This window comes from Drosophila suzukii, chromosome 3 (assembly GCF_043229965.1).
Source record: "Drosophila suzukii chromosome 3, CBGP_Dsuzu_IsoJpt1.0, whole genome shotgun sequence".
Lineage (NCBI taxonomy): Eukaryota > Metazoa > Arthropoda > Insecta > Diptera > Drosophilidae > Drosophila > Drosophila suzukii.
Genome location: NC_092082.1, coordinates 11,592,626 through 11,613,505, shown reverse-complemented (window position 1 = coordinate 11,613,505; position 20,880 = coordinate 11,592,626). Strand labels below are relative to the sequence as shown.

Sequence of the window (20,880 nt, the reverse complement as noted above, 5' to 3'; positions counted from 1 at the left end):
CCAACACTGTTTCGGGAAACCTCAATTAAATTTGCCCTAATTTATGTATGCACTTCTAGAAAACTATTTCAATATTAATTTGTGTTATATTTTATTAATAAAGCCAGAGAAATGAGAACTATAACTACACTTTTCACTCAGCTGTTTGGCCCAGTGCTGAAAAACATAGTAATCAAAACCAAGTGGCAACGCCATTTCGTGTCATCGAGTTTTCTTCCCATCACCATCTCACATGCATTTTGTCGAATTTCGCCGAAATTATTAACAACCGGTGAAACAACTGCTCTGTAAAATCCAAAATTTCTGAAAAACGCCCGCAGCAACTCTATCAAAATGGACAAGAACAGCGCAGCGTTGTACAAAAAGATGCAGACCGAGGTTGAGTCATACCAGAACCTGCAGAAATGTGAGTAAAATTGAATACCATCTGGTTGTGAATATCCATCTATATGAATTTCCATATAGCCTGCGTGAAGATGGTGAAACAGCGAGCCCTGCTGGAGAGCCAGCTGAACGAGAACAAGTGCGTCCTGGACGAACTGAATCTCCTGGGACCCGACAACAAGGTCTTCAAGCTCTGCGGCCCCATTTTGGTCAAGCAGGAACTGGAGGATTCGCGTCAGAATGTCGGCAAGCGCATCGAGTACATCTCCAAGGAGCTTAAGAGCTCCACCGACACTCTGGAGAACATGTGAGTGGCCAGTGATTGGAATGCGAAGCTTTATAGCTAACTAATTGTACCTCCTCTTCTTTCCAGGGAGAAGGACATGCTGAAGCATCGGGAGGCCGTGGCCAAGTACCAACAGCAATGGCAGGTGGCGGCGGCGATGAAGTGATGACCCCCGCACACACAACACCCTTATTTATAACTTATTTTGGTATAGCTTGATGGCTTTAGTAACTCACCTGGCGTGACCACTTCGTCTTGAAATCAATAAACAGAATGAAACATTCAAGGGAGTACATTATCGAGTGTTTGAGGTATTTAGGAAATGGTTTATCTGCAAGCTAGCAAAATATGTAAATAAGTAGGAGAGGGCGCATTATTCGATTTAGTTAATGAACATTTTAAAAATGTCTGCCTACGCCACTGTGTCATGACATATGCATGTTGAAAGGAGTATGTAGGAAAGTACATTTTATTCGTATGGTCTCACGCGGCCACAAGGGCACTGTTTGATCTATGGGAGAAAAATATTTCTTGCCCGTACTGGAACCAGAACAAACAGCTGATATAATCCGAAAGGTAACCCCATATATTGTAACAGGGCTTTTAAAATTATTTTTCATTAAGTTGAAACAATTAAAAGGAAGAATAAATATGCTGTGATTGTGATTTTGCTAATAATACAATTATTAAGAGATCGTGATTTTGAAGCAACAGAGCTAATATAGCTTACTTGAATTCCCCTAACATTTTGAAATAAATTCTGATCAGCTGTTAGGCTTAGTACACCCACTGACTGTTATGGTATTTCAGCGCTGGCGCCCTGCCGGTCACACTAATATCTACGAAGAAATTATTGCCACGAAGAACAGAACTTATTATTTGTTGGCACAATTAAAGCGGGGATAAAGCGCTGAAAAAGTCAGTGCCCGGTTTTGGAATAGAGCTCGACTGGACGCATTTAAACGATGGGCTCGAGCCATAGCATCAACGTTCCTGGTGGCGGCACCGAAGGTAAGTGGGTCTATAAAACTCCATGGCCATGGACCACGTAAACGTAAACCTGCCGCTGGTCCAATCAGAAAAAAGAACACTATAGCTTAGTATACGATAGTCGACTAGCAAATACCCAATAAATCTTCAAAATTAAACCCAAAAAGATCCAGTTTTATGATTAAATGGTAAATCCTATAGCATTCGAAACTCTTTCTGCTTCTTCGGTCTGTTCCAGTCATTACACATTATACTAAAAGTTAAACGTTATTACTTACAACTATGGGTACTACATTAACATTTAAATTTCTTCTAACCAATTTTACTTTACCAAATATATTTCCGATTAAACCATAATCTTGTTTCGCAGGCTACCACGTACTCAAAGTGCAGGACAACTCGCCTGGTCAAAAGGCTGGACTGGAGGCCTTCTTCGATTTCATTGTGGCTATTGCCGGAACACGTTTGGACCAGGACAATGATATGCTGAAGGAGCTACTGCGCCAGAACGTGGACAAGCCGGTGAGGCTCACCGTGTATTCCAGCAAGACGCAGACGGTCCGCGAACTGACACTCACACCGAGCAACAGTTGGGGCGGCCAGGGACTGCTTGGCGTTAGCATCCGGTTCTGCTCCTTTGAGGGCGCCAACGAGAGCGTCTGGCACATCCTGGAAGTGCATCCCAACTCCCCGGCCGAACTTGCGGGATTGCGGGCCTACAGCGACTATGTAATCGGGGCAGATGCGATTCGCCACGAGAACGACGACCTGTTCACCCTGATCGAAACGCACGAGCAGCAGCCTCTCAAGATGTACGTCTACAATCTGGATGATGACGCTTGCCGCGAGGTCACCATCAAGCCGAATACCGCCTGGGGAGGCGAGGGAGCCCTGGGCTGCGGCATTGGCTTCGGCTATCTGCATCGTATCCCCGTGCAGGCCGATCCTGTCGCTGGTGGATCTACACCTTCTGCTGCTGTGGAGTCCTCTGCTCCGCTATTGACTGCTCCTGGTGGAGGAGCAGCTCCAGCTGGTGTTCCAGTAACGACCGCAGGATCCGCTGTGGTCGCACCAACGTTGCCTTACATACCGCCGCTGGCCAATACTTTTGGATCCACCAACGCTGAGGTCAGGCCACCCACCATTGAGCCACCGGCACAGAGCCTGTTCAAGACCTATTTCAATCCGGATGAAGCCACTGATGCACTTACCGCAGCGCTGGAGACGCAGGCCAACATTGCTGAACCCGTTCCAAATCCGGCTCCAGTCGCTGACGTGTCCGTGGCACAAGTGCAGGTTCCCGCACCAGCGCAACCATTACCGCCACCAGCCAACATCTATATTCCCGGCGTTTTTGACCCCAGCACACAGCAAAACGCTACTTTAGGTGGCATACCCGCCGCCCAGCTGCCATTCCCACAGGCCACGGCAGCGCCAGCGGCTGTGCCCATGTTCTCTGCACCGCAACAGGCTTATATGTCGGCCCCAGCTGCCCTCTCCTATCCAGCCGGCGCCCAGACAGTGCCGTCGTATCCACAGGTTCAGCCCTCCATGGGTGGACTGTTCCCCACGCAGCCCACGCCGCTGCCGCCCCAAATGGCCCATGTATTCGCACCACCAGTACCACCGCAAGCCAGTGCTGCTCCAGCGGCCGACAATGAATCATCGGGACCGGCAATTCACCAGGCCGGCAACTAAGACTTCAACTGGGCCAATTGACCAATTGCTAAACCTGGACAAATTGTCGTTAAGCTTTTATGTTTGAGAATCAACTGTTTTGTATGATTGCGTTAGCAAAAATCACAAGTGGCGCAAAGACGTTGGCCAGCTGCATGCAAAAATATGTACATTGCATTCATATTAATAATCTAAATTAATTATAATAAATAAATAAAAATATATATGTATTTAAGGTCTTTACATCAACAAATTTTTAATAGATACTCTTAGTACTGTCACAATCAGTTTATAAAAATGTCTTGGAATCGAAACTTTCAATGGCTTGGTAACCTTTTGAAAGAATTACAAATCTGATTTTTTATCGTCAATTTAAATCAACATATTTTATACAAGTTTGGCAAAAATATTTTGCATCTTACATATGTATCAAAATTCTTTAAACATATACCAATTGAAGTTTCTTAGTTAACTTAATCTAGAGCGTTTCTCACGTTTTGGCTTGAGTGCTCTTAAGAACTTGTCATGAAAATTGGCAAGGTCCTCTGATATCGTTTGCAAGACCTTGAGAGTTTCCCTTTGAAGGGACAACATTTCCTCACCCATTGCTCTAGCTCTATCACGCTTGTAGCGCTTAGAGGTTGATTCAGGAAAATCGTATTCCATGGAAGAATCTGACATATTTTCGGTATGGGTTCTTTCAGTTGGCTCTGCAAAGAATATGGTTATAACTGGGAACATTCCTGTAAAAGATTAGTAAACTTTTTCCTTACTTGAGTATAAGTTTGATAGCATGTCTTCATCGCTGTCATTATAATCCTCAGTTTGGGAACGACTTCTGGAGTTTTGCTCAAGACACTCATATTCGGTTAACGAATCTGGGTATTCAACTTCGGTTCGGTTTATTTCAGGCGATATCTCTCTTATGGAACGTATCTCTGCAATGCATGTGTAATGTAATAATAATTCGTGTTAAATTATAGATATACCATCTTTACCAGGTTTTAGTTTGCTTTTAAGGGCTTTCTTTGCCATTCTCTCTGCTTCGCGATCGTACACATCATCATCATCATCATCTTCTTCATCTTCCACAAGAAGCCGCATTTTGGAGAAGTAGTTCCATTTAGAGGACTTTCCTGAGGACTTTACTTTTTGGAATTCGTTGCTATAAGATGCAGATGTTATCTATCAAGCACTACATGTGGTTAAAGCATGTACATTACATACCGGTATCTTTTCTTCATGTTGTCCATTTTTGCCTTTATTTCGACCCAAGTAATATTGAACTCCCTCATTGAGTATGCCATTTCCTTCATGATATCCAAGTTTTTTCTTTTCTTCCCGCGAAAGCCTCCAAGATTCTCCAGCCACATTTCTAGGAGCCATTCTGTTGCTTCGGCGCTCCACACGAATTTCTTTGAAACAACTGCATGGCATACAAATGTAATAGTACAGTGTAAGTATATTGGTGTGGCAAAGACAAATCATATTTGTTAATTAAGTTAATTTAATAATTACCTGCTTTTTCCGGCGGCATTATTTATATAGTACAGCTGTTTGTTTTTAATACATCGATAGGCAAGCCACAAGTAATATCGAACCATTACTAATGTGGTCGGAACTAGTTCCGCGCAATAAATAGAAATGGTTTTGTATAACCAAGTTATATTGCTAATTTGTAACCCAAAATGTAAAAATGATGTGTACATTTTAATAATGGCAATTACAATACCCCATAATAATACAAAAAGGGAGAACGGTTTGTATCGTTAAAACGCAACAACGTTTTAGGGAATACCCTAAATATGATGGTATATACTAAATACAAGAATCGCGTTGGTGTCATTGCGTGGGCGGTTAGAGCTAGAATTGCTCAGCCCCGAGATCCGGTCACACTGCACAACGAGAGTTTGGTGTTTTCATTTATCCGCGGAAATTCGCCTTAATTAGTAACCGTTTTAGCAGCGAAGCACAGAGGAACCACCACAATGGCTCAACCCCAACCACCGGCGTACGAAAACAGTGAGTTGGCATCCCACAATGATAAACCACATTCATAAACTCGATCCCAATCGAAATGAGACGGTGTGAAAGGGGGATGAGTCAACAGGCGAAAACGGTAAAAGCAGAAAGCAATCGCCGGAAGCGCTGTGATTATGCCCATAAATGGTCATGGGCAGCATTCGAAAGACCTTTGAAGTTTTTTGGGAGGGTGGCGGGGCAATTGGAGCCACCCTGGTGACCCCCGCCCACCCTAAAAAAGAAGCCGCACCCTGTGTTGCACCCACTCCCTGCTTAAATTTGCCGGCCTTATCTGTGCTTTCCGCATTTCTAATCGAAATAATCGCTTTATTTGCAGAAAACATCTACGCAACTCTGCCGCGCACCCAACGCGGCCAACCCATCGTCTTGGGTGCCGATCCCAAGGGCAAGAACTTCCTATACACCAATGGTAACTCGGTGATCATCCGAAACATCGAGGTAAGATGATATAGGCCTGCAGCCTGAGAAGCTGATGCTGCTCCTGCCATAAATCCATGGCATTTTCCAAATGGTGTTTTATTTTTGGACAGCTGCAGTTTGTGTGTGATTTCTGGCTTTCTTGGCAGCTGTTCTATATTTATTTTTATATACGGCGCAAAACACAGATTCCCATTCCACAGGCCAACCGGCAAAATCAGCCATACCACACAGACTGGCACACAAAGATATTGCTTGTTTGCGGCCCACGCATCATCATTATGATGTTTTCATCTGTTAGAAGTGATTCTACATAGCGGCTGTTTGTCTGTCTTTCACACGTAGAATCTGTAAATATTCTAACAAAATTCCCCTATGCTTCTTTGTCTCAATCCTAAGAATCCCCCATTTGAAAATGTTATACTATCTATTTCTTATATTTTTTATCTAAATCTTTTCTCCATGTCTTTGTAAACCTGTTAAAAACTGTGTAAATTCCTGTAATTTCTTCATAAAAACAGTAGTTATAGACTTCTAGACTACGAAATTCCTTATGCCAACTTTGTTTCCACCCAAAGAAAACCACCATTTATTTATTCATGTTATTCACTGAGATCACCATTAAGTTGTTCCATTCTGGCAAAAGTGTTTCTAACATGTACACACTTTTTTTCCCTTTCTTCCCCACTATAGAATCCAGCCATCGCCGATGTCTACACGGAGCACTCGTGTGCAGTGAATGTGGCCAAGTACTCGCCCAGCGGCTTCTACATTGCATCTGGTGGTAAGTCTCGCCCAGCAATTTCACACTTGGAGCACACTGGAGCACCCGACTTGGGGCAGCAGAGCATAAAGAATCGTGACCACCATGAGTCACGCCATGGCCAGTGATTAGCATTTCCCTATTTGGAGCCGATTTTTTTTTTATCTTATCTGCGGTTTCGATTCGGGTAAAGTTACTTATTTGTTTTTCCTCTTTCTCTCGCCAGACGCCTCCGGCAAGATTCGCATTTGGGACACGGTCAACAAGGAGCACCTGCTTAAGAATGAGTTCCAGCCCATTGCAGGACCCATCAAGGACATCAGCTGGTCGCCGGACAATCAGCGCATCGTGGCTGTGGGCGAAGGACGGGAACGCTTTGGCCATGTCTTCATGTCCGAAACAGGCACCTCGGTGGGCGAGATCAGTGGCCAGTCCAAGTCCATTAACTCCGCAGACTTCCGGCCAGCCAGGCCATTCCGCATTGTGACGGGTGAGTTAGCTTGATGGCCATAAATAGCGATAAACTAATTTTCAAATTCGTTGACGCAGGCAGCGAAGACAATACCGTCGCCGTGTTCGAGGGACCCCCGTTCAAGTTCAAGATGACCAAGCAGGATCACTCCCGCTTCGTTCAAGCTGTTCGCTACTCCCCCGATGGCAAGTTATTCGCTTCGGCTGGTTTCGATGGCAAAGTCTTCCTGTACGATGGCACCAGCTCTGAGCTGGTGGGCGAATTTGGCTCGCCCGCCCACAAGGGCGGCGTTTACGCTTTGGCCTGGAAACCGGATGGCAGCCAACTGCTGACCTGCTCGGGAGATAAGACCTGCCGCCTTTGGACGGTGGAGTCGCGCGAGCTGGTTAGCGAGTTCGTGATGGGCACCACAGTGGACGACCAGCAGGTGTCCTGCCTATGGCAGGGAGAGAACCTGATCACAGTCTCGCTGTCGGGCGTGATTACCTACCTCAACGTGGCGGATCCTTCGAAGCCGCTTCGCGTGGTCAAGGGCCACAACAAGCCCATCACCGTACTGGGGCTGAGCGATGATCGCAGCACCATCTACACTGGCAGCCACGACGGCGTGGTGACCAACTGGAACTCGGGCAGCGGCACCAACGACCGCATCACTGGCACCGGGCATGGCAACCAGATCAATGGCATTGCCGCCTGGGGCGACTTTGTCTACACTTGCGGCATCGACGACAGTCTGCGCCAGTTCAGCGTGGAGGGCAACTCGTATACCGACTATGTGGTCAAGCTCAACTGCCAGCCTCGCGGCCTGGCCATTCTGCGCAACGAGAACATCATTGCGTTGGCCTGCATCAAGGAGCTGACCCTCGTGCAGGACCAGAAGAAGATCTTCTCGCTGCCCATCAAGTATGAGGCCAGCTCGATTGCCGTCAATGCGGACACCTCCGATGTGGCTGTGGGCGGTGATGACCAAAAGCTGCACATCTACAGCCTCAAGGGCGGAGTCCTGGAGCCCAAGGTAGAGCTGGATCACCTGGGCGCGGTCACGGATGTTTCATACTCGCCGGACCTGAAGTATCTGGTGGCTTGCGATGCCCATCGCAAGGTGGTGCTCTACTCGGTGGAGGAGTACAAGGTAATGATTTGGATAATGGAATTATTGCTTTCTGTACTAATGTAATACATTTTTTTGTAGCCTGCCCACAACAAGGAGTGGGGCTTCCACAGTGCTCGCGTTAATACGGTGGCCTGGTCGCCCAACTCGCTGTTGGTGGCCAGTGGATCGCTGGATACCACCATTATTATTTGGTCCGTGGCCAATCCGGCCAAGCACACCATAATCAAGAGTGAGTTCTTAGCGGGGAACCAATGTTTATTGGTTACTGATTTTCCTATCCTTTCCAGATGCCCATCCGCAGTCGCAGATCACTCGGTTAGTCTGGCTGGACAACAACACTGTGATCTCCACCGGACAGGACTGCAACACCAAAGTGTGGCACGTGGAAAGCATTTAAATGGCCCAGCCCAGCCCAGCCGTGAAGCATATTTTTATACTTATCCAGGGAGAGCAGCCAGCTGCGCCCTGGCATTATTTCATTTAAGTGCAAGAGTTTACATTTAGCTATTTATGTCTTTATCCCGCCCCGCGCACCTCATTTCATGTCTCTAAGTTTAAGCCCAAAGTGTTTGCTAATCATCATATCATGGATATTCAACTATTTTGCTCCGCTATCATTTGCGTCTGTGTTTTTCTAACAAGGTTTTTTTATACAACTGAAACTACGTACTACGAAAGGAAACACAAAGATATGTAAAGTACGCCAGCGTACATAAATTATTGTATTATGAAATGAAATATACTAGTTTTTGCATAGCTCGCAGCCTCCATTCCTTTGGTTCTTGTTGTCGTTGTCGATGGGAATCAGCTAAACACGCACAGTATCTTTGGCTTCTTAAACATTTATTCCTTTAAAAGTTGTGTTGTTTTTTGGATTGGTAGGTCTTCACCCTGTCTTTTTGTGTGCAAGTGTGTGTGCGTGTTCAGGTGTATAATTACAATATTTATAAAAACTTGGCTTATTTTACTAGAATGTGTGGACGTGTGCTTGTGAGAGAGCGAGTGAAAGCGATGGGTAAGTAACTTGCAGTTCGAGAGCCTCGGAGGTTGCTACAGTTCCAGAAATAATAAACGTAAATTGTGCTAAAGTAAGTACATAAATTAAGATAGCTAGAAAGGCGCTCGCATGTGTTTGTGTGCAGAGGACGAAAAACGAATTGCGCTAATTATCACAGCCGGGTCTAAGACGTTGGTTCGGTTTCGGTTTCGGTCGGGCTAAAAGATGGCATATCAGTGTTGGGCCCTTCTAGAGTGGGTGAATCTTATACTCTTGTAACTTGACTCTATTTTTTAAATTCCGATCAAATCCAAACAAAAGATATAATTTTTTTTAACTTAAAAAATAATTTTAGAAGATATTACCTTTCTCTGTAAAGAAAATTGTTGAGAAAAGGCTTAGAAAATGTTTTTAAAACTATTCATGAGAAATCTTTTTTCAGTATCCAAAGAAAGAGTTTAGAATGAGGGTTTTAAAAGGTTACATTTCAGTTCAAACTTAAGTAACTGAAAAAATATTTTCTTATATACGTTAGAAACCTGAGGGTTCTGTAGTTTTCGATCTTTTTTTTAGGATGTGTTTAAAATTCAGTTTAAAACCTGAGAAATATTTTTGCCTTTGTATTAAGCTTTCAAAAATATTAAAATAAATGTCGGTGTGTGTAAAATCATGTTATACCCTGTGGTACAATAGCTACTTCTGCTGGTTTTCAATGGATTTCATCGGAATTTAAATCAAGCTTGGGGATCATTCTTTTTTTTACTCACTCAAGATTCGACCCAACACTATTTTAAATATGCGTGTGCGTGGGTGGGAGTGTTCCTTGTGTCTGTGTGCGTGTCTGTGTGGTGAGTTGAACAAATCAAAAATATTTGAAAACATTATCCTCAGGAGGTTGCCGTCGAGGTCTCCACACCTGTCGCCTCCCCGTTGCTTGCCGCCGGTGGCTCCCGTTCGCTCTTGATGCCCGGCGGCGCCTCGTGGGCCAAGTCCAGCGATGGCTGGCCAGATGCTGGCGAGGATTCGGCCACTGCCACGGCGGCTGCGGCAGCCGCCATCTGAAATTGGTTGGGCAGGAAGAGGTACGGATTCCTTGCCTCCTGGCCCGAACATCCCAAGGCCGTTCCTGGAGCCGGACCCACATCGCCACTGGTCACCGTGTGACTGGCGGCCAGGGGCATGGGATTCGGAGTGGCTCCCGGGGGCAAAGTGGACGCCGCCAGCTTGGAGACCCTCTTCCGGCGAGCCTCGTTCTCACAGGGCGATGGCGCCCCAGGATGCCGGTAGCTGACGTGCTTGCGCAGCGCATCCTTGCTGCGGGACACATGGGAGCACACATTGCAAGCGTACCTGGAGAGTAGGTAATCAAAACAAGGGTTTTATTATTACCTAAAAGTACCTATTGATATATTTAGGCCATAGTTATAAGAAAGTTTATATTTAGTGTATTTTATTTTACTGTTTAATAATATTTAATAAACCATTTAATAACTTTCCTAACATTATCATTTGGTCAGGGTTAGACAGTTTGTAAAATGAAATGTCATGGGTATGAGTACCATCTATTTCCTACCTTTTAGTGGAAAATATTTTGGAAACTTTTGATATTGGTCAATTATTTAATAAAATAATGAATATAGGTATTACTTTTTATGAAGGTAACATATTCTTTTAAAATTTCTTATATGTCTTTAAAATTCTACGAAACTAAGGCGTTAAAATGAAGGTGGACGTAGACATAGATTTAATATACTGAATTATATTTAATTTTTAAAAATTTTAGTTGAATAACAATTTGGCAGAATTTTAATTTAATTGTTTTATAAAAGGTTTGGATTTCGGAGTGATGAGTTTGAAATTGGATAACTGGAAAGATCCCTCTCCTAGACTTTTGAAAGTTGGTTGCTTTAAAGAATTTTAAAAACCTTTCCGGTATTTTTAAAATATTTGTTACATTAAATGTTTTATCTGGTTCCTAATGAGAAGTTAGAAAGATCCAATAGCAGACCACTTACCGCACATTCTGATGGGTTTCGAGGTGGACGCGCAGGTTGTACTGGTTGCTCAGCTGCTTGTGGCAGATGAAGCAGGTGGCGTACAGCTTGGAGTTGGAGGGCGGCTTGATGGGTGCGGCGGCCAGCGACTTGTCGCGGTCGGCGCTGAGCGAGAGCAGATTGGGCTCCGACTTGGCGCTGACCAGCGCCATTCCGCCGGCTGCCGCTGCAGCTGCTGCTGCCGCCTCCCGCTGATACTGCTCGATGTGAAGCTGCAGCTTGGCATGATCCTCGGCGGAGATGTAGGGCGTCGGACCCTGCGGCGATGGGTGGTGATGGTGGTGGTGCATCTGGGCCGCCTGCTGGGCGGATGTGGGCGTGGCAGCGGCACTATAAAGCGGGGGCTTGCTGCTGTACAATTGACCCTGGCCCAGCTGAGAGCTGGGATAACTGGCCGAGGAGCACTTGACCACCGGCAGCTGAGGCGAAAAGTGGGCCATGGCCGGCGGAGCAAGGGTGACGGGCGAGGTGGCCACTATGGGATTGGGGATGGAGCACTCCTGTGGCGACTTGCTGCTGCTGCTGGTGCTGTTGGCCGTCAACGAGGCTTTGGTATTCTTGGCCAGACTCTTCTCCAGACGCCGCAGCTCCTTGGGCGGACTGTCGCCCTTCGGCCGCTTAGAGCCGTAGCAGTCCGCCTCCAGGTGATCCTCCTGCATCCCGCTCTGGTACAGCTGGCACTGCTGCTGGTACTTGGCCAGCAGCTCGGTGGTTTTGTTGAGCGCCGTCTGTGAGAAGTTGAGCGGCTGGGGCAGCAGGCTGGGGTAGAACTGCAGGGATTTGAAGAGATTCTCCAGGGGCGTGGTGCCCATGCCGGTCGCCCCCACCGATCCCAGTTTGTTAGCCAGCAGGGGCGTGTTGAGCGCCGGACTGGGCAACTGGGGAAGGGACATGCTGGGAGTGGGCGTGTGGGAGGGTGTGATGGTGGGCGTGGGCGTGGGCGAGGGCGTGCTGGGACGCTCGAAATCAGAGGACTTCTCGTTGGCCGCATCCATGTAGGACCCTCCACTCCTCGCTGTCTTTGGTAGCTGTGGGGATTGGTCAGATCGAAAAAAAGTTGCAGATTATAGGGGAAATATACTGGTAAATAAATCTATTTCGCTAGCATATTAAATTATATAAGACTGTTGTTAAAATTTAAAGAATCAACGTCGAGTCCATAATAGTAAAGCTACAGCATTTATGTTTCTACCAGCTCTAGTAGCTCTAGTATATGATTTTCGTACTTATAAAATCTTTAACATTTCCAGGTTCTTAGGCACTCACATTGTTGTTCTGGACATCGGCCAGTCCCTTGATGCCCAGCGTCTCGGCCAGGTTGAGCAGCATGGGTATCTGCTCCTCGTAGACGTTCACCTCGCCGGAGTACATGAAGGTGAGCAGAGATACGATGGCCCCGAAGCTGGCTCCGGGTATGATGATCACGGGATGGTTACTCGCCTCCAGAGCCCGGAAGATGTCCATGAAGAAGCTGCTGCAGGCACTCAAGACCACTCGATGGGCCCGCAGCTGGCGACCCTCGGCTGAGATGGTCACATCCGTGAGATGAGATTGGTCCAGCAGAATGGGCAGGGTGCTCAGCAGGCTCGTCTGGAAGGGAACCAAGATCAGGGGGGTGAGTGAGAAGTGCCTATAAGTGGGTCACACGATCATAAAAATACAAATTTCCTGGTTCCCTGGCTGCAGCCGCTTTCCAAGTTTCGTTTTTTTTTTCGATTTACCCTCAGTGGAAATTCTTTGGATTTTGGCAATTGCACGAATCTGTTCATTTAAGTGACACACACCATCCCGGGAACCCCCCTCCCTTCCACTTTTGCTATTTTGGACAGGCAGCCAGTGCCTTTGGGCACCGCCTTAGTAAACATCGAAAAACAAAAATTGTCACTATATGAAAATGCGGAAAACTATGTGTGAATGTACTACTTGCTTGGATAGATGGATCCTATATATAGACAGGGCGACATTTCGCTTGGCTGGCTGGCTTCGCTGAACGATGTCCAGTCCAGTTTAATGGGTCTTACTTTTCTTATTAAAACCCCCTATATTATTATACCATATGTGTAAAACTTATTTAACCCCTTTTAAATATTATATCTTATATGTAAAACTTTAATCTGGAGGATATCACCTGATGATTGTGCCATTATAGACTGAACTGCTGCTTAGTATTAAACACGCCTCAAATATTATATCATATATGTTAGGCCTATTTAACCCCCTTAAATATTATATCATATATGATATATATGTATGGCTTTTATCTGGAGGATCTCACCTGATGATTGTGCCATCTTAGACAGAACTGCTGCTGGTTGTCATTGCTTGGCAGCTGCTGATCGAAATGATGGTGCTGCGTTTGTCTGGCATTAGTGCTATTTACATGTTCCATAATTCATCTGGGTTTTGGCTCACATGGACGAAGCTGCAAATGGAAAGCAGGGGGGAAATATGCAATTATTATTTTCATATGTCTAGAGAGGTAAACAAAATCCGGCCCACTTGGATTCTTTGTTGTCTTTTCCCATAATTTGTTTGTTTGCATTTTTGGTTTGTTTATTTATTGAGCGTTTTGTCACACACACTTTTCGTTTCGTTTCTTTTCGTTTTATTTGGCCGCACCACGAGGCGTATACGTATTATGTCGTAGCAGTTGGCTTATTACTCATACGCCCCGCAGTCCAAGGGGGGAAAATCTTGTTTGGGGACCGGGAAACGGAATAATTTGCTATAATGACAACTTGCTGCTCCAAGGTATCCTCTTGTCCGATCTTGTTGACCAAGTCAACGGATTCGGGGGATGGGTTGGGGATTATTTACTCGGGCATTTCTGCGCTGAGTGCCCAGTTGACGAATCGGAATTACAATAAAAGCACACAATCACACATTCGTGTTCTATTCGCTGGCAATTAAACTAAATATATTTAAATAAAATAAGTTTTCCTTGGCTGGCCTGGCCTGGGCGTACTGATCGCAGTGTCGCTGTGGGTTTCTGGGTGCACTATAAATTTGGCAATTTCCATTGTTCGGATCGTAAATACATATGCGATGCACTGGGCGGGGGGGTGGCGGGGTTGATGGGTAGGTTGGGTGGTTGGGTTGCTTGGTTGGTTCACACTTTTGTCCGAGGGCTATTTATATGAGGCTAGACCAAGATTTTGGGGATTTCTCGGTCTATGCTGCACCGCCGACCATTGGAGGCCCCCCAAAAACAGCCCGGCCAATGCAAATCCGCAGCAAAGTGACAAGTCCGAGTCTTTTTTCTGATTTTTTTTTTGTTTTTTTGTTGTGTTTTATTTGCATTTCAGATAGCCCAGCGTGCAATTGTTGGACGACGGAATTTTCTTCATTCCATTATGTGTGCACATGGGGGGACTGAGAATCGCATCTAAGCATTTCTCTATTGAGAGACGATGGATGGTGTGGAGGTTGCCTTGCCTGATGGGGCACAATGGATGCCTGGGAATGGGTTGGGGGATGGGGATGGTGGATGGGTGATGGGGTTGGAATAGGATGGGTATGGCGATGAGGATGGAGGGACAGAGGAGCCGTGCGGCGCGGCCTTTTTGGCGCTCGTTCACACAAGAAAGTGTTGTCGTGACAGTCAGGCAGCAGCCTTCTTCTTTTCCGTAACTCTTTGGTATTTCGCTCAGTTTTTACTTGATTTTCCGAAATTAGTTTTTCAGCCTTTCAGCTTCTTCGCCTTCGTCTTCATCTCCGTCCTCTGGCTGTTGTTTTAAATAGCCATCCAAAAAATAAAGATCTGTGCTAAACGCTCTCGCCAGGCTGTCTATTTTGATTTGTTGTCCAAGTGCCTTGCCTTTTGTCATCCATGGCAATACATTCCAAAGCACCTCGGAATCGTTTCCATTTCGATTTGGTCATGGCTATTCCGTTGATGCGTAATATTTTACACATAATCACTCATACGCCTCGTTGGTAGCAAATGATCTTTAAGCACTTTTGTTGTTGGCTAACTTTCATTTGTTCCATGAAATGTGGCGCACATAAATTTAATGTCAACGGTGTTTTTTCCGAGAGCTATATAGAGAATTCGCACGATCAGCGGTCTATATGTGGCTGTGAATCACGCATAATCCAGTGGCCCAGCATATCTGCCCCTGGGGCTGTCTAATAATAGAGCTCTGCGGCTAACCCTTATGGTTGAGGATCTCGGGACCACTTCTTTAATGCTAATGGAATGCTCGTGCCGATCGTCAAATGATATTTTATGTAGTGTTTTTATGGCTCACTTTTATTTATCTATCGAAACCCCTTTTGATCTCTTGCACGATGTTACACAATTTACTTCAGTTAATCACTCTATGCTCTAGGTATTTCACTGGGTTCTCTTCTTCAGAAGGAGAATCCTTCACATTCTTGTTTTATTTTATTTATTTATTTTTTTTTTTATTTTCCCGTCGACCGTTACGAATTTTTGCCTTTTCGTGATTTTCGCGACGGGACGAGTGCGCACACCTTTGTTAACCGTTTGCTGCTCGCATCTGAAATGAAAAAATCCGAAAATGTTTCAATTCTTTCGGTTTAGTTGGAGATTTTCTATTTTTCGAATGTCCATCTCTTGACAATTTTCCTCTATCTCGTGTTGCTGTTGCTGTTGCTGTTGCTGCTGTTGTTGCTGCTGCTGGCCCAAATGTTGTTGCTACTGTTGCCATTTGTTTAGCGGATTCGAATTTGGCTCTCAGCATGTCGGGTGGATCCGTTTGTCGCCCGATTCCATGTTCTTTAATTAATGAGCAGACTGCCCCCGGCACTGCGAAGAGAAATTTGAAATCTCAGCGGTTTTGTACTCGCAAACTGCGGCCTCTTGGCCAAAAATTAATTGGCTGCCCCGCAGTTAGTTAATCAAAACATTTCCCAGTGGCAAATCATCAACGTAAGGGGCATCTTCAGCCAAACCACTAGACACAATTGACAAGACCTGCTTCGTGTGCATTATTAATTTGCAATAAAATGTGGAAGCGGCGACAGCAGTTGCAGCCACTCGAAAATTGCCTCGCCGAAAATAAACTCATACCTGCACGTTGGATTTTGAATTATGCCTGACAAATACAAATGGAATCGCCAGATGGAGACGCCGTTGGTCATCGGGCACCCAGATCCCAGCACCCAGCACCCAGCACATAGCACCTTCATTAGGCACTTTTTCAATTCATTAAAATGCCACAAATACTTATTTATTATTGTCATCTGTGCTCACCTCGATTTGGGTTAGCCGCCTGGCAGCTTGGAGGCTGCAAATACCCCGAAATAAATAAACCCCTTCCTCGAAGATGATTCCTTAAATAAATCTATAATGGACTGGTTAGCAAAGTGATGCAAAACCACACTTTAAGCAAGAGATACAAGACATTTTAATATCTTTTAATTTTAATAATAAATAATTACAACTTTATATATATTATTTTGGGAACATTTTAGTAGTATTTTAACTCAGGAGCAAATTTCTTATTATATAAGGTATTATCTACATCTAGGAGCTATAACTAAAGCACTGAGTCTCGGTCATCGGTTTGCATTGCTTGGTGATAAGGTCCCAGCCATATTTGTAAGGACATCGCACTATGGTCAGGTACCCGCTGAGACACCTGTAGAAGTACTCGCATCGCTGGGGATGAGGATGGTCACCATCTCCGGAGGAGTCGCAGTGTGGTCTCTCGAAAGTTGGAGAAGATGGCTTAGGAGAGGGTGAGGAAGGGGTAGGGTTGGCAGAGGGTGTAGAAATGTCTGCAGAGGGAGTGGAAACATCTGAAGACGATGTAGAAGAATCTGGAGATGATGCGGTATTTTGAGCAGGTGGTGTGGGTGTTAAAGTGGTCTCCTCCTCCGCCTCATTGGTCTGCTGATCGGGTTCCTCCTCCGTCAAGTCAGAAACAGAGTTCCTGAGACACACCCCGTCATCATCGAAGGCGCATTCCTGGGTCCGATCGTCGAAGTAGGTGGACTCTGGACAGCTGTCCCGGAAGGAGTCCTCTCCGTTGCAGTAAATGTACGAAGCGCAGTCGTCGATTGCCATGACAAAGGTATCCAAAGCCGCATTCGTACACTGCGGAAAATCTACTCCTTGAACTGAAGTTAGGCATCCAGTGAGGACCAGCAGACAAAGTGAGGATTGTACTTTATATGGCATGATGATACTCGTTTCGATCACTCTTTTGATGGAGATGAAGTCGGTGGACCCCTTTTTATATGGCAATTTTCAAGGGTAACTACAAAACTCTTATCGCCATTCTTGTAGCTGATATCATCCCAACAAATGTTGCCAATTTATTTGTCTTTTTAACCAGCATATATGCCAAGGCCGTGCAATGACTTTCTTGTTATGATAAGGCACCTAAAAAATTTGATTTTTTATACCCTTTGAGAGGGTAGTGCTTCTTTTAAATGTAAAAAGCCATGAAAGGATTTATCACTTATTCAAAAGTATAGTTTTTAATTTAATAATCATTTTTTTTTTTAAGAGTGAAAACGTTTAATTTATGGACCAATCAATTAAAAAAAAAACTCTCTTAAATGTCTTAGTTTTGTAAAATGCCTCAATTTGTGGAACACATAATTATATACAATATCCTAAGTATATTTGTTTTGAAAACCGTTGTTCTGTTTCTCTAGTGAAATTAAAAATCTAGTAATATTATGTTAAAGTCAAATTTTATTTAACCACCTTTTTTCATTTACATTTTTTGATAGGCAAATTGTTTTACAATTGTTCTCCTGTTTCAAGTAGACTTTCGCCTGTAAAAGCATGCTGAGGTCGTGGTCCACCACATCCAATTGCTGCTCCAACTTCCTTTTGAGATTGCGCACCCGCAAAGTTCCCATGGAAAGGGGCAGACGATTGTACTCGGAGATCAATTGTCTTTGCCGTTCCTGGGCGGATTCCAAAAGTTCCCGTCTCTGCTCACTGGAAAGCAGGATGAGCTGGGGATCCGGTTGCTTCTCCAGCTCCTTCTGGTGATCTTCCTGTGCCGGGACCTTTACTTCTTGGGGCTGACTCTCTTTCGAGGGCAGCTCCTCACGGGATGTTTGAGCATGTATGCTCAGCATATCCTCCGGGTCTACATCTACCATTTCCGGGATGTCCATTTGCCGGCATCTGGGTGAACTTGACCTGGAGGATGACTCGTCGTCTTGCTTTGGAATAGAGGAGCAACTGGTGTCAAGGTAATTTAATCCACTGGGCAAAATGCCGAACGCGCTGGCCAACGGCCTGTGCAGTGTGTACTGCCCTGGTTGGTAGCCATCGCGTTGTTCCGACATCCTGCCCAGCTCGAAATTGGATGCAGTGCGTCGCAAGCGTAGTCCCTCGCCCAGGAACTGTCCTCCCTCGTCGCCCTCGCTGCGGGATTGAAGGTGGGATTGGGATGGGGATGGGGACTTCTCGGAGCACTTGAGCAGGGCGGCACTGAGAAACCGTTCGTCGCTAATCTCCTCCGTTTGGATCTGCTTCTCGGAGGATGTCTGTCGACCGATAGTCCTCCTTGGTAGAGTTCTTCCACCCGTCGAACCCCGCTTAGTTTCGGTTGATCCGAGCTTAACTGGTCCGTAGCATCTGGCCCTGGAGGCCATTGTGGGCAGTTGGTAATTTCTAGATGTCTGGCTCACCATCAGCCGGTTTTCGCGTAGGAAATTCCGTGTCATGGCCAAGTGATCAAGTCAAAACAGGAGATGAAAAAAAACAAATATAAAAACAATGAACGTGGTGAATTGTTTTGTGGGCTACAAAAATCAACTAAAAAGTTATATTCAATGAAGCTTTATACAAAATATATCTGATGTGTTTTCTAAATCTTTTAAAATAAATTTAGAAAGCAATAAAAATTAGCAGAATAAAATTTAACATTAAAGAGTAATAAAATTTAAAGAGGACCAGCACATATTTAATTTATAGAAATTCTTTTTAAACTATTACTTTTACAAAAAATAATATATAATTTTATTGCTTTATTTGTTTACAAAATTCACCTGCTCAAAAGTTGTAACAAAGTGTTGGTATGCTTTAAAAAACTTTATTATGTAAATCTTATCTTATTTGAGCTGATCGAAGGCCTGGCGAAGCATTTGATTACAGAGCGCAGCAAAGGGGTTGATTTCCACAAGCTGGAAAGTAAGGCAGAATTATATAATTTGTATTTGAGAATGTATTCAATTTCCAAATACCTGTTCCTTGGCGAATTTACTGCCTAACTGAGCTGCTGCCTCGAAATCTGCCCGTGCCGCATCCAAATTATCCAGTTTACGATATAAGACTCCTCGCTGACAGTGGGCGTGGCACTTGGTGCGGGTCTGCTGATCATTGGCCAATTCCACGGCTCTGTTCAAGTCATCGAGGGCCTCTAACAAAACCAAAATATATTATAAATAAAATTCTCTTGAACCCAAAGTATATCAACATTTTTCATAACTCATATTTACCCTCATCGCGTTTTGCCAGTCGCAATGTTTGGGCTCGATTATTAAACACTGAAGCCCTCTGTGCCAGATTAAGAGATTCTTGGAATACTTCAAGGGCTTCATCCATATTCCCTTTTTCGGATAAGGTAATGGCCCTTAACTCTAGTTCCCTCGATGCTCTTATATCTGGGGTGTCCGGCTCTACGTCCTTTAGATCAGTTTCAGTGGGAACGGAGTCAAAATCTTGAAGACTGCTCAGCTCCAGAGGATTAAAGATGGAATCCAGCACCTGCTGGTCGTGAGGACTTAACTTTAGATTGGCCTGGGGCATGATACGTTGTTATTTGGTCTATAAGTTCGATCAAACTGAACTCGACATCGGAATAGATAAAAACAAAATAGAGGGGGGAGAACGAAATGCAAATGATGTCGTTCAACCTGTTCAGATAGAGAGCGAAAAACATTTTCAAAACAAGTCGAAGTCGATACACAAATATAAGATATGGGCTACACACTTACTTGTTATAAAGATCTATTCCCATTTATTTAGCTTTTACAGCTCTCGATATCTTTGCTTGTAAGTATAATTATTTACATCCATAAAAATATTGACTAAACTCGATTTTGTATATAAAAACCAAGTTATTAACACATAATGAAATAGTGTTTTTAAAATTTTTAATTCTGACAAATGAAATAGCGTTCTTCGCTGCAATCAATATCGTTCATTTTTAGTTCTTTAAGCTCAACACAGTCCTCTTCTTTTCCAGGATCTCTGGGTTCTCCAAGGCCTTAATTCAAAAATTGTACCTTCTGGCCGAAGGTCACTGAAACATACTCGTTCTCCTTCACCCGATCGTTAATGCCCACCCAGTAGTTTTCTGATGGGTCGATCTGCTCTTTGATGGAGTCAAACTCTTCTTGGTTCTTAAAGGTCGCCAGATGGCCACCCTTTACACGACAATATGTTTCAGCATCGCCCCAAGTTTTTTCAATGTTTATGATTGTGAAATGTTTCCAGACAAAACATTGTTGCATTGATAGTTTGTTTTCAATATTCGTTGGCTTATCGAGAGATCTATTTGAAATGTTTGCTAACATATCTTTAATATCCTTTTGATTGCTGACCAACATAGCTTGAATATCGTTTTGAATCCTAGACGTAGTATTCAACTGCTTGCGAAGATTTTCTAGACCATCAAACAAAGGATGAAGTGCGGCAAGGCAAAAGGATCCGCATTGTTTTGGTGCGTCTGTCAATACACATACTG

The 20,880-nt window shown here is 44.6% G+C and overlaps 8 protein-coding genes across 11 annotated transcripts; 3 read left to right on the top strand and 5 right to left on the bottom strand.

Annotated features, from left to right (window-relative positions):
- Positions 1–201: 201 nt before the first annotated feature.
- Pfdn6 (prefoldin 6) lies at positions 202–956 on the top strand. The gene is made up of 3 exons (XM_017078038.4): positions 202–406; positions 466–691; positions 758–956. The coding sequence occupies exons 1-3, from the start codon at positions 334–336 to the stop codon at positions 834–836; spliced, it is 378 nt and encodes a 125-aa protein (XP_016933527.1). The 5' UTR covers positions 202–333; the 3' UTR covers positions 837–956.
- A 537-nt stretch (positions 957–1,493) lies between these two features.
- On the top strand, positions 1,494–3,567 carry Grasp65 (Golgi reassembly-stacking protein 2). Its single transcript, XM_017077720.4, has 2 exons — positions 1,494–1,681; positions 2,031–3,567. The coding sequence occupies exons 1-2, from the start codon at positions 1,636–1,638 to the stop codon at positions 3,356–3,358; spliced, it is 1,374 nt and encodes a 457-aa protein (XP_016933209.2). The 5' UTR covers positions 1,494–1,635; the 3' UTR covers positions 3,359–3,567.
- LOC108012367 (uncharacterized) lies at positions 3,568–5,004 on the bottom strand. The gene is made up of 5 exons (XM_017077721.4): positions 4,856–5,004; positions 4,565–4,763; positions 4,336–4,502; positions 4,111–4,275; positions 3,568–4,047 (listed from the first exon to the last, which is right to left on the bottom strand). Exons 1-5 carry the CDS (start codon positions 4,872–4,874, stop codon positions 3,806–3,808), a joined length of 792 nt encoding a protein of 263 aa, XP_016933210.2. The 5' UTR covers positions 4,875–5,004; the 3' UTR covers positions 3,568–3,805.
- A 196-nt stretch (positions 5,005–5,200) lies between these two features.
- On the top strand, positions 5,201–8,902 carry flr (actin-interacting protein 1 flr). Its single transcript, XM_017079217.4, has 7 exons — positions 5,201–5,359; positions 5,697–5,818; positions 6,491–6,581; positions 6,787–7,050; positions 7,110–8,164; positions 8,225–8,375; positions 8,434–8,902. Exons 1-7 carry the CDS (start codon positions 5,326–5,328, stop codon positions 8,541–8,543), a joined length of 1,827 nt encoding a protein of 608 aa, XP_016934706.1. The 5' UTR covers positions 5,201–5,325; the 3' UTR covers positions 8,544–8,902.
- A 263-nt stretch (positions 8,903–9,165) lies between these two features.
- LOC108013384 (protein abrupt) lies at positions 9,166–16,067 on the bottom strand. Of its 4 annotated transcripts, none has more exons than XM_017079213.4 (5): positions 15,674–16,067; positions 13,473–13,619; positions 12,464–12,787; positions 11,159–12,225; positions 9,166–10,493 (listed from the first exon to the last, which is right to left on the bottom strand). In XM_017079213.4, the coding sequence occupies exons 2-5, from the start codon at positions 13,584–13,586 to the stop codon at positions 10,031–10,033; spliced, it is 1,968 nt and encodes a 655-aa protein (XP_016934702.2). In that variant the 5' UTR covers positions 13,587–13,619; positions 15,674–16,067; the 3' UTR covers positions 9,166–10,030. The 4 variants fall into 4 exon arrangements, with proteins under 4 accessions (XP_016934702.2, XP_016934705.2, XP_016934703.2 ...); XM_017079216.4 differs by lacking the exon at positions 15,674–16,067 and adding an exon at positions 13,697–15,659; XM_017079214.4 differs by lacking the exon at positions 15,674–16,067 and adding an exon at positions 14,015–15,659.
- Positions 16,068–16,558: 491 nt separating this feature from the next.
- On the bottom strand, positions 16,559–17,357 carry LOC108012237 (uncharacterized). Its single transcript, XM_017077534.3, has one exon. The coding sequence runs from the start codon at positions 17,343–17,345 to the stop codon at positions 16,689–16,691; it is 657 nt and encodes a 218-aa protein (XP_016933023.2). The 5' UTR covers positions 17,346–17,357; the 3' UTR covers positions 16,559–16,688.
- A 492-nt stretch (positions 17,358–17,849) lies between these two features.
- LOC108012238 (uncharacterized) lies at positions 17,850–19,012 on the bottom strand. Its single transcript, XM_017077535.4, has one exon. It carries the CDS (start codon positions 18,854–18,856, stop codon positions 17,861–17,863), a length of 996 nt encoding a protein of 331 aa, XP_016933024.3. The 5' UTR covers positions 18,857–19,012; the 3' UTR covers positions 17,850–17,860.
- A 196-nt stretch (positions 19,013–19,208) lies between these two features.
- On the bottom strand, positions 19,209–19,994 carry LOC108012590 (tetratricopeptide repeat protein 36 homolog). The gene is made up of 3 exons (XM_017078009.4): positions 19,631–19,994; positions 19,376–19,551; positions 19,209–19,315 (listed from the first exon to the last, which is right to left on the bottom strand). Exons 1-3 carry the CDS (start codon positions 19,938–19,940, stop codon positions 19,244–19,246), a joined length of 558 nt encoding a protein of 185 aa, XP_016933498.2. The 5' UTR covers positions 19,941–19,994; the 3' UTR covers positions 19,209–19,243.
- Between the last annotated feature and the right edge of the window lie 886 nt (positions 19,995–20,880).

Bases quoted from the DNA above. Each gene is read 5' to 3' on its own strand.
- Pfdn6 (XM_017078038.4), top strand. From the start codon at position 334: ATGGACAAGAACAGCGCAGCGTTGTACAAAAAGATGCAGACCGAGGTT. The intron at 407-465 runs GTGAGTAAAATT...ATTTCCATATAG, and splicing joins ATACCAGAACCTGCAGAAAT to CCTGCGTGAAGATGGTGAAA. The intron at 692-757 runs GTGAGTGGCCAG...TCTTCTTTCCAG, and splicing joins ACCGACACTCTGGAGAACAT to GGAGAAGGACATGCTGAAGC.
- LOC108012367 (XM_017077721.4), bottom strand. The intron at 4,503-4,564 runs GTATGTAATGTA...TGCATCTTATAG, and splicing joins AACATGAAGAAAAGATACCG to CAACGAATTCCAAAAAGTAA. The intron at 4,048-4,110 runs GTAAGGAAAAAG...TATTCTTTGCAG, and splicing joins GCTATCAAACTTATACTCAA to AGCCAACTGAAAGAACCCAT.
- LOC108012590 (XM_017078009.4), bottom strand. From the start codon at position 19,940: ATGCCCCAGGCCAATCTAAAGTTAAGTCCTCACGACCAGCAGGTGCTG. The intron at 19,552-19,630 runs GTAAATATGAGT...TGGTTTTGTTAG, and splicing joins ACTGGCAAAACGCGATGAGG to AGGCCCTCGATGACTTGAAC. The intron at 19,316-19,375 runs GTATTTGGAAAT...CTTACTTTCCAG, and splicing joins GTAAATTCGCCAAGGAACAG to CTTGTGGAAATCAACCCCTT.
- LOC108012238 (XM_017077535.4), bottom strand. From the start codon at position 18,856: ATGACACGGAATTTCCTACGCGAAAACCGGCTGATGGTGAGCCAGACA.
- flr (XM_017079217.4), top strand. From the start codon at position 5,326: ATGGCTCAACCCCAACCACCGGCGTACGAAAACA. The intron at 5,360-5,696 runs GTGAGTTGGCAT...CTTTATTTGCAG, and splicing joins ACCACCGGCGTACGAAAACA to AAAACATCTACGCAACTCTG. The intron at 8,376-8,433 runs GTGAGTTCTTAG...TATCCTTTCCAG, and splicing joins CAAGCACACCATAATCAAGA to ATGCCCATCCGCAGTCGCAG.
- LOC108012237 (XM_017077534.3), bottom strand. From the start codon at position 17,345: ATGCCATATAAAGTACAATCCTCACTTTGTCTGCTGGTCCTCACTGGA.
- LOC108013384 (XM_017079213.4), bottom strand. From the start codon at position 13,586: ATGGAACATGTAAATAGCACTAATGCCAGACAAACGCAGCACCATCAT. The intron at 12,788-13,472 runs GTGAGATCCTCC...GTTCCCTTCCAG, and splicing joins TAAGATGGCACAATCATCAG to ACGAGCCTGCTGAGCACCCT. The intron at 10,494-11,158 runs GTAAGTGGTCTG...CCTACTCTCCAG, and splicing joins GAAACCCATCAGAATGTGCG to GTACGCTTGCAATGTGTGCT.
- Grasp65 (XM_017077720.4), top strand. From the start codon at position 1,636: ATGGGCTCGAGCCATAGCATCAACGTTCCTGGTGGCGGCACCGAAG. The intron at 1,682-2,030 runs GTAAGTGGGTCT...CTTGTTTCGCAG, and splicing joins TCCTGGTGGCGGCACCGAAG to GCTACCACGTACTCAAAGTG.